At 46.6% G+C, this 10,988-nt stretch overlaps 1 protein-coding gene across 2 annotated transcripts in view; it reads right to left on the reverse strand.

Moving 5' to 3' along the window:
* The window catches only part of PRKAR1B (protein kinase cAMP-dependent type I regulatory subunit beta), a 92,347-nt gene extending 82,291 nt beyond the window's left edge, over window positions 1–10,056 (reverse strand). The window contains exons 1-2 of one of the 2 annotated variants that reach the window (XM_040079320.2): window positions 9,889–10,056; window positions 8,880–9,084 (exon numbers count right to left, since the gene is read on the reverse strand). In XM_040079320.2, the coding sequence (XP_039935254.1) occupies window positions 8,880–9,056 (177 nt within the window). In that variant the 5' untranslated portion in view covers window positions 9,057–9,084; window positions 9,889–10,056. The remainder of the gene's footprint in view (window positions 1–8,879; window positions 9,085–9,888) is intronic. The other variant, XM_058422619.1, reaches the window with a different exon arrangement.
* Between the last annotated feature and the right edge of the window lie 932 nt (window positions 10,057–10,988).

Consider the following 10,988-nt stretch of genomic DNA (forward strand, 5'->3'; position numbering starts at 1 on the left):
CTCAGCCATAGCACACTGCCTCTGCTGCTTCCCCAGAGCCTTTGGGGCTGGCCCATCCCCATCTTCACCAACTGGGAGAACTGGAGATGGGGTGGACCATATGTTGTGTTCTCTGGTACAGGAAACCAGAGGGCACGAGCAGGAGGAACACGGGCACTGTAAGGAGGCAAGCTGGCTCCAGTGCTTCATCTGCTGTCCTCTCCTCTGTGTAGGCAAACCCCACAGCCTGGTGGCCCCAGTGTCACGCTGAGGGATGTGCACGTAGCCATCACCCCATGACTCTCTGAACAACCCCAGTATTTTTCAGCAGCACTGCAGGTACCCAAAACAAAACACAGCCGCGCCAAGCTCCCTGCACACCCCATAAAGCAACATTCCTCCAACAGGGATGCCAGAATGGCCTCTGTCCTACAGGAAATTTCCAGGGAGATTTTCCATTCCGAGCTAGGACAGGAGTGAGTGGAGGAGGGAGCATCTGGGAGCACCAGCACGAGTGGCAGATCACCAACATCACCAGCTGGTCTCACTGCCAGAGGAAGTGACTTATCCACAGCTCATCAGGTATGGCACCAGAAAAGGGCAGTACAGAAAACTGGCACAAGCTCACAACTTTCAAGCTTGCAAGAAAAATGGATGATTAATATATGTTTTGCCGTTGATGTTTGTATCAAATCCAGTCACGCCACCTGTCTTTTCTGGTCTTATTCCAGTTAATTCCTGCACTAGCACTGACACTGCCCTTCTCATTAACCTCTGACACCAGCCTTTGATGCACTATTGCTACTTGAAATAAATAACTGAACAGTATTTCCCATGCTGCATGACTCAAAGTAAGAAGTCACACATTCTTGTTTTGAAGAAGGCGTCACTGAAATATTTAGGGGACAAGCTCAGGGATAAAGATCACACTTTTCAAGATCTTGACCTGGCTGAAAAAGTGCCAAGTTCTTTTTGAGATCAGATGGGGTTTACATTTGGCTTGCAACCCCAAAATTCTCAGGCCACAATACAGTTGACTGCGGTGTTGCAACCAAAAATACATAATTTCAGATGTATTAAATCCTCACTGAAACGTTTTAATTTTACATACAAATAGCAGCACTAGATATGTAAAAAATGACTCAGCTAGATCTTTTCCTATAGTGTAAAAACTGCAAATTCTATTTCAGCATTCTCATCAACTTCTTCCTTACTCCTCTCTGCCTCTAGATTCCTTAACTACAATCAAGCAAAATATTTCAAATGCAAATGTGTGCTATATATTACAATTATACTTAATATCTAGTGTTTAAAAATGAAAACTATGACTAAAGGATTTCAGATAACATTACTGACTGCCTATCTCTGATTTTGTTAACAGTCTCTGATTATAGTAAATGAACACAGTGAAATGCACCTTCTTCATGGGCTTAACTGAAAGGTGGGAAAGACCTTTCTGAAGAATAGCAGCCAAAATTTAACTAAAATGCAAGTACAACAAGAGGGCAGTCGGGTACCTAATGCTGTGCGGCACTTACACGTTTTTTTTTATACACAGCATATTTACTCAGAGAGAGGAGTAGTAGTTTGCCACATTTGAATATAAAATACACTCTTCTCTTTTCAGTACACATTGCATAAAAGCCACTTCCAAGGAATTAATAAATAATATCTCCCCTGCCCCAGCACAGATTTATACACACAAGAAAGCTCAGTGAGATAAAATTAATACTACAAAGCATGCTCTTAAACTCAAATACTTTTAGAAGCCAAAAAGACATTAAAGGATTATAAAAGTGAGTTACTGTGTGATTCATTTTAAAAGGAAGTCTCTTCACTACAAACTCCTTTTATATAAACAGCAGGCAGTCGAGTGGCTGGCTTTTCCACACGCCGCTTTCGCCGTCTGGGAAGGATCCCCATTCCTGAACTAGAGCGTGCCTTTTGGGAATAAAAGCGTCTGTCCTGTCCTGGGCTGAGCTTTCAGAGAGACGTCTTCCATATATCCTGGGGTAAAACTGCACAAATGCAGCAAATGTTTGAAAGGAGGAAGGAACTGTCTCAAGAAGAGTTCTTCAAACACCCATCTTCAGAGGCGGCTTGATGTGAATCCTAGTGCAGAACTCAGTTTCAAGTAAACATCTCATCATCTTTTGTTGTCATGACAACTAGTGATATCTCTCTCTCTCTCTCTTTTTGGATGGCACTGATAATTCCTAATCATATTGCCCAATTATGTCCGCCTTCAAATGAGAAAACACTTGGAAGACTCAACTGCAAGACAGTGTAACTGCCTTTGATCATTGCCTCAAACTGAAAGAACTTATAATAAATACAACTGCAGTAACAACTTATCTTTTGAATGTCCACTTTCAACTACAAGAGGCTGAGGTATAACCCACAGGAATTTAGCATATTGTCCTCAGCATCTTCCCCACATAATGAATTTTTAATGAGTTTAAGCACTGCAAGTGAAGCAGCCACAATGCTGAGACAGTTTTTAGGTTTACCCTTCCTTTCAGACCGCTGCTTAAGAGCACACACAATTCCTGACCCAGAAACTTTCTTCTCTATCAGCTGGAGCATTTCTGAACAGAAATTCACTTCCTCTCCCAGTCTCTCCTTTCAGGTTGTGTCACTACCTGAAAACTCAGATGAGCTGAAGTAAGGAAAGCACCTAAGGAGGCTCCAAATCGCTGTGCAGCCTCACAACAACATCCCAAGAAGACTTCTAAAAGCAAGCCAGACATTTGACATCAAAGCTCAGTACCTCTGCTCTGCTTTCTACAATGTATACATTGCATTCAAAACCAACACCACCAAGTACACTCTAAATGAATTATTTTTTTCCCCCTCAAGCACATTCTTAAACTTTTCTGAGTGACAGACCTGGATTATTCACAGAAAATGTGCAGGAAGGTTCATGCACAGGTAACTAATCTCTCTTTGTACTGGAATTGACCCAGAGGAAATGCTCTCAATCCAGGAGGATTTTTAACACCCCTCACTCCTTGGGGCTGATGATTTATGGCAACCAACAAAGGCCAAAAGCAAAGCACTTCACTTTGTTGGAAGCATGGGAATGACTGATGCCATGACTAAACGCAGGAAAAATCTGGGAGATTTTAATGTTCTTTCCAGTCTTATCTTTGCAAGGACAGAGAATCTTTATGATCATTCAGCCTTGTTATTCACACAATCCCAACTATTGTTCCACTGCCTTCCTCCTGGTACATGCTACCTTCTCTTCCACAGCACTTCTAAGAAATACCTTCAACATGCACTCCCTACTATCCTACCAAGTTATCCTCTTGGATATCCCACTCCACAGTTATCCTCCACTTTGATTACTATTTCTGCACCCTCCGTGGCTGCTCTGCATCTCAGCTCCAATCCAAATTTCCAATCCAGGCAAAATTCTCCTGCCAAAAATCCTCCTACTCTGACGACACTCCACCTGCATTGCTGACCTTCCTCAGACCCTTTACTGCCATTGTTTTACCTCCTGCAGCTTGTTCACACTTCTTGTCTTCCCCCCCAACCAGTGTCTTCAGCATCTCAACCCATTAGAACCTCTTCCCTACTTTCTAACATACGCCTCACAGCAAAGTGAGATGTTATGTTACAAAACACACACCCTATTTTTGATACTTCAAAGCTTATATAATCAAAGAGAATCATAGCCAACACTCCTGATTCTTAAAATCCAGCCAAATAACAATGTATGCATGCATAGCTTGTGTAAGAAGAGACAAGCCCACAGAAAAGTGGATTAAGTAACCTGATGAATGTAAAACAGGGGAGCTTGAGATGTGACACAAAGACGTCTTCCAGGCAGAATTCCCTCCGTGTTCCAACACTGCACTCTGTTTTTGTTAGGTTTTGGTTTTGAGACTGGGAAAGCTGCTCACACTTGTGGACGCACAAAGTAAACAGAGAGCTCAGCTCCAGTATGTTCCACACAAGACTCATAAGAGCATGGCTTTGCTTATAACTAATTTTATTTCTTAGGGAAAAAGCTTTTTTTTCTTTTTCTGCTCTTATTCCCTTCATCCTCCACCCCTCCCTAAGCCTCCTGCATGTAGGAAAGTTTGCCTGAGGGGGTTTTAAAAATTCACCTCAGTTTTCTTTTACATCTTCCAAGAAAACTGTCACCTCTCACAACACTGCCTGGGGCAGACTCTGGCAACCCACCTGAGCTGATTTTCACCCAGCTCTTCCCAGTACTGATATCAGGAGAGGCAGGAGCAGAGGCTGCCCAAGCCTGCTCAGAAGTGCAGTCACACAGCCAGGCCACCCGGTGCTCCCACTGCTGTGCTTCTGCCAGCATCTCAGGTATGTTCCTGAATGCTTTACCAACATTTCTGACCACCAAGGAGGTACCACCCAACCGCTTTGCAAGCTTTGAGCAAACTGGGCTTTAGAAAACTGCTTTGTCAATGCATTTTTTCTATATTTTTTTTTCTCTGTGTGATTTTGCAGTGAGTTACATTTTGCATAATAATAACCCGTACTTTTAAGAATTAGTTTCATCGGTTTAGAGAGGTTCTGGTGGAAATTACTGGTCGAAGGACTCCTTTCTCTGATAAAATACAAATACTGGGAGAGAATACTGCTACAGAAGAAGAGCCTGGCGCTCAAACTGTGATGCTCGAGTACCTTTGGATCCGAAACTCTCTTTGGTGAGTGAATAAAGTGTTGGGTTTTTTTTTTTTTGCTAACAGGGTTCGTGGTTTATCACAGCTTTTTCCTCCTCTGCTCCCGGCAGAGCCGTCCCGCCTGCAGTTCCGCCCACTGCCGCCAGGTGGAGCCGCGCGGGGCAGCCTCGTTGAACGGCGGATCCTGGAGCTCAAAATTCCCCAAAATTTCCCCGAAATTCTCGTGAAAAATTCGCGTGAGACATGCGGCATCATCCCGGATCCAAAAGAACACTGCCGATCGGCTGGCAGGAATTTAAACAGAGCGAAGCAGCGTTCCCTGCATGTGCTGAGGGCAACAGGAGGGGCCCGCGGAGAGCTCAGGTCCAGAAGGTGCCAGTAAAGCCCGGCTCAGCCAGACCAGCTCTGCTCAGAAACACCGCACACAGCAAAGCCCGGCCCAGCCAGACCAGCCCTGCTCAGAAACACCGCACACAGCAAAGCCCGGCTCAGCCAGACCAGCCCTGCCCAGAAACACCGCACACAGCAAAGCCCGGCTCAGCCAGACCAGCCCTACCCAGAAACACCGCACACAGCAAAGCCCGGCTCAGCCAGACCAGCCCTGCTCAGAAACACCGCACACAGCAAAGCCCGGCCCAGCCAGACCAGCCCTGCCCAGAAACACCGCACACAGCAAAGCCCGGCTCAGCCAGACCAGCCCTGCCCAGAAACACCGCACACAGCAAAGCCCGGCTCAGCCAGACCAGCCCTGCCCAGAAACACCGCACACAGCAAAGCCCGGCTCAGCCAGACCAGGCCTGCCCAGAAACACCGCACACAGCAAAGCCCGGCTCAGCCAGACCAGGCCTGCCCAGAAACACCCCACACAGCAAAGCCATTTCAAACACATCCTGCAGCTTCCTGCAGCTTCCTCTTCTTTTGTGCCGCTTTCTTCATTAGCTCTACTCTTTATCCTAATTCTTTGCCGTGGAACAGTTGAGCTTAGCCTGGCAAGACAACTCCACCTTTGATCATATAATCGTGGCACTAAACAGCCTGACACCGTGAAATTTTTGCAGTCTCGGTACGGCTAAAAATACAAAGCATTGCCTGTAATTTCTCAGTAATTAACTTTTTCACGTTAAGTAAGAACCACAGACAAAATACGGGCTCCCCAGGTTTTTTTTCTGCCATGCTTCCTTTAGTCCTCAAGTAAACAGGACTTAATTACAGCTGTTCAAATAATGCCACAGTTTCTTAGCTGGCATCTATTCCCTCACTCTAAAAAAACCCAATTACAAATCCCTAGGGGAAAGATTTTCCTCACTCCATCCACCAAGATCTACACAGTCACAGGGAAACGTAAAATAAATTGTTCAAAGGAAATATCACAGGTTTTAAATTTTAAAAGTATCTAAACTGTTTTCAACTATTTTCTGTGCTCAAGGGCATGTTACAGATTTTTACAAAGTAACTGTTAATGTGATCAGAGTAGATGTCACCTTGAAGTCCACAGGTCACAGCATATAAATGTTATTTGCAAACTTCAGAATATAGAAAAATAGGCTGATTCCCATCAATTACTGGCAACTTAAGCAGGTTGTGCAAGTATTAAGTGAACAGAAAAATGTGTGTTAAAGTTTTCCCACTATTATTTTCAGAGTTATGGGGTTCAATATTGTTCTTGATACAAATAAGCTGCAGTTAGACAGGCATTGGGGAGGCGTTCTTTCTAACATGGACACTCCTTCAGAACCAAACATCAAACATCACACCTCAGCCTCCAGCACTTTATCCATAAGCATTTATTCATGTTCTCCCTTTACAGCCCTCCCAGGCCATGTCCATGCTGGGAATAAAGAGTGGCCCGGCCACAGAGCTGAGCACCAGCCCAGGACAGTCCACGTCCCTCGGGAAATACCTCATTCCCTGCCTCTGCTCTCAGCTGCTCGTACCAATTCCTGCCAAAACAAACCTGCTCCTGGACATGTCAGACCTGAGAACGACACCTGGGGCCAGGGAGTGTGCTGGGGTCAGGGGTTAGTCCCTGACCCGTTCTCATTTAGCAGCAAGGACCCAACTCTGATGCCATCAGAAGGTGAAAAGCATTTATGATCCACTCTCATCTTGCATATCATAATAAATCTTGCTTTCACAAGTTGATTTTATGGGATGGAGTTAAGAATGTTTTTTGGTTTTTTTTTTTTTTGGTTCATTTCTGAGGTAGCTCCAGACATTGATGTGGATCAAGCTATACTTGTTTTCCACAAGCTCATTTTTTAACCACATGAAAAATATCCTACCCTTTATCTCTAAACTTCCCACATGTTTTTTTGACAGATAAACTGTTCTTCTACTGCTCTCTTCAGTGGAACGTGTTGTTTATCTTAATGAGTTTGGAAAATAAGCCCAAAATACCACACTCAGGTGGAAAAATGCATTACTTTGTTTAGAAAATCATGCTTAAACCTAAGGATTTTCACTCTTCTCCCTACACAGGACCAAAATTAAAGGACCTAATAGCAAATGTGCAGTATTGCACATTTACAAAAATCTAATGAAAAATTGCTAAATTCACAATTCCATTAGGAGTCTTCAAACTATATGACAAGTGTAAAAAACCAGGATAAAATGTTGAAAGATTTCTCTGTTTTTAGACATCTTCCTTCGATTATTCTCATGCAACCAATGGAATCAAAATATTATTCTACAGCACAAAATCCTTCACAGTGCAATTCATCCCAAGGAAGTCCTCAGAGATGGTTGGGCAACAAGGGACTCAAATTGCTGTAGGAACAAGAATTACAGTGCTGAAAACCCCCAGAAGCAGCCTAAAACCTCCAGGCTCAGCAGGCTCGGTCCCCAGGCTGCTCTGGAGAGGCAGTGCCAAGATTGTGTCCTCCCACAGCAAGCACAATATTCCCTGCAGTTGATGCCTTGATGTTTCTAAATCATCTTCCATTTTGAGACAAGTGATATCCATCAGCTCCTGTGCTGGCATCCTGATTGATGTCCTATAGAATTCTGGTATCTGCTGTTCTTTGGGAAACAACAGGAGATCACATGAAAGAAGATGTAATTTCTCAAGGCTGGCAGCTGCCCTCCTGTCTCAGGTCTGTGCGCTGTGTTAACATCAACAAAGCCAAATTCACCCAGTACAGCTCCTCAAAAAATCCCTCTAGCAATGGGACATATTCCATAATACCACAGCACATTTTAATGCGTTCTTTTCAAGAATGGTGCTTATCCTTCTTTTCAAGAAGTCCAAAATTCCATGTCATGACAGATAATAATTCACAACACAGTAAAAGAAACTCAACAATTTTGTTTCTCTCAAAATGGGTCTTGGCTGTCAGAAGTTTAGACTCTACAGAATTAAGAGACTGTTTCTTTTTCATAATAGTCAAATGCAATTAAAAACCATCTTGTACTTTCTACTCCTAACATCCCAGGCTGCCAGCAAAATCCAACACTTGTGTTTTTTTAAAACTACATGAATTTGGCATATACTCCCTTATAGAAAAAATGTATCTGAAAAGCAGAGAGTGAGATGTATTAAATGTTTCACATCACTGGTGATATATCAGCCTTATGTATTATTCACTCTCAAAGGAAGAAACTACTGAACCTTATCTCTCAAGCCTACAACAACACTCACTCAACAAGGTGCTCTTCCTGCAAAGACACCCTTAGGCTTCAGAAAGAATTTGTCTGGGAATGTTCTAAAATGTTTCCCCCTCTCTACACTGCTTTTGAAGACACAGTAAGTGAGGTCTCAGTGCATCAGAGGATCCTGGGATAGGCACTGCAGACAGGAAAGAGCAGTGAAGTTAAATAACAAACTGTTCAATGATTTTGAGAAGTTGCTGGTTCCCTGATTTTGGTCAGTTTTAGGGGAAGGGAAAACCCCGCCACCTGACTCTGGAATAAACAACACCTTTTGCACCCACAGGCAGATTATTCCAAGAGATGAAAGTTCAGGATGCCATGCCTCACAACCAATTTGGGTTATTTTTAACAAGTGCAGTTTGATGAGATATTATATTTTTGGTGCTATGCACAAAAAATTCTAAACTAGCAAATGTTACGGTCGACATCCACAAGTGAAGAGCTGGGGCTTTTTTCTCTTAACAGTTTATGTTTTCACAGTTGTGCAATCATTTAAAATTTGAAAGAAATAAATGTACCAAAACACTTGAAATCTTTAAACAATCTTTTTCATTTTATAAATGGAAAATGTAAAGTCACTTGAAAATCACTGACCTTTTCTAATTTTTCAAAGTGTTCTCTGAGGAACTTCATGGGTCGGTCTGGCTTTGCTATACAGAGGTTTACAATGCATTCTTTTAAAATCTGTTGGATGTTGTGTTTCTGAACATAGAGTTCACATCCCTTCAGGCTCTCATCTTCTTCCACATTGCAGGAAGCAGCAGCAGCCATCTTCAGGCTTGTAAACAGAAAACACGACCTAGGTAAGAAAATGGTGCAAGAAAGAGATGAGAGTTCCCAAATCCTTTGTCAGAGAGATCTGAAGAGCAAAGACATTTTAATATTGCCTGTTGCCTATTGAATTTGAACGTTAATGTTCTGGGGTTGTACGTGGAAATGCTGAACTGTATCATCTTTGTATCATCAACATCCCACCAAGTACACAAAGAGGATTTTAACTCCTAGATAGTGATCAGTCTTTGGAAACAAATCAACAAACCGGTGAAATTAACCCTACCAGGCGAGGAGTTTCAAAGACACTATTAAATGACGGCATAAAGCCTGCTTTGCCCTCCCCGAGGGGACTCTCTCCTGTCACCAGAAACCCAGCCTTTTGCTACAGAGATTTTTTGGGCAATTTTAGCATCTCTCCCTTTCCCAGCCAGCGACCCTTCGGCGCCCCGGAGAAGCTGGGGACGAGCGGGCAGAGCCCCCCGAAGGGAACTGAGTTCCCCAAAGGGAAGTTCGATGTCCTGGGGGGAGAAAACAGCCCCAAACCTTCTTTATTTCCCCCAGCGAGGTTATGACCGCTCCGTTACGATCCCAGAACGCCAGAGCAGCTTTACCCCGGCCTCTCTGCCCGGGTCCGTGGATGCCGGGGATGTGCGGGGCAGGCCCCGGGAGGCTCCGAGCGCCGGGGAAGTGCCCGGAGCTCGGCCGGGCGGATCTGCCGCCGCTGTCCCCGCCCGTGTCCCCGTCCCTGTCCCCGTCCGTGCCCCTGTCCCTGCCCCGCCGCACGGCTCCGCGCCCGGCCGGGCCCGGGGAACGAGGGGCCGGTAAATACCTGCTGGCCGGAGCCGGCTGAGCGGCGGCGCCTCCTCTGTCCTCGCCGGCGCTGGAGGCGGGGGAAGCGGGGGAAGCGGGGGAAGCGGCTCCCCCGCCGCTATCCGCACTGCAGCCGCCGCCGCCTCCGCTGCTGCCCGCCCGGGGCCGCGGGGCGCCGCGGGGACCCTCCTCCCGCTCCCGCACAAAGGCTCCGGCTCCGCCGCCGCTCGCCCGCAGGAAGTGCCGCCGCCGTCACTCACCGGCGGGCGCGGCCTCCACCGCCGCCTCCGCCGAGAGGCGGCACGGACCGGACCGCTCCGAACCGAACCGGGCGGCACGGAGCGCTCTGCCCCTCTGCACGGCACGGATCCGCTCTGCACCGCACGGACCCGTTCTGTACCATACAGACCCGTTCTGGACTGCACGGACCCGTTCTGCACCGCACAGACCTGTTCTGTACCATACAGACCCGCTCTGCACTGCACGGACCCGTTCTGCACCATACAGACCCGTTCTGCACCGCACGGACCCGTTCTGTACCATACAGACCCGTTCTGGACTGCACGGACCCGTTCTGCACCGCACTGACCCGTTCTGTACCATACAGACCCGTTCTGGACTGCACGGACCCGTTCTGCCCCGCACGGACCCGTTCTGCACCGCACTGACCCACAGGGGATGGCTGGACCTGGCCTGGCTGCTCCTCACCGCCAGCCTGAGGACAGGCTGGTGAAGGAAGACGAGCCTGGCCACCATGGACAATGGTCTGGCCTTTAAGAACAGGCCTGGCCACGAAGGACAGTCTGGATGAGTGAAGTGGCCAGACCATGAAGGATGGGCATGGCCATGGAGGACAGTAGCCTGGCGGTGACACCTGGCCTGGCCAGGAAGAATGGCTTGGGCACAGAGGACATGAAACATGTCCTGGCCATCGTGGGTGATGAGCTGGCCATGCAGGACAGGCTGCTGGGCCAAGGCAGGTGCATAGTGACCACAGCACTCGCCGTCTGAGCCCTGCCGAGCACCCACAGCTCAGGAAGGGCTGGGAAGGGCAGCTCACCAGCTCTGCCCGTGGGTATTTAGAACAAAGCCATCACACCCAGCAGCACCTCTGTGCAA

Source organism: Hirundo rustica, chromosome 15 (genome assembly GCF_015227805.2).
Source record: "Hirundo rustica isolate bHirRus1 chromosome 15, bHirRus1.pri.v3, whole genome shotgun sequence".
NCBI classification, from domain to species: Eukaryota; Metazoa; Chordata; class Aves; order Passeriformes; family Hirundinidae; genus Hirundo; species Hirundo rustica.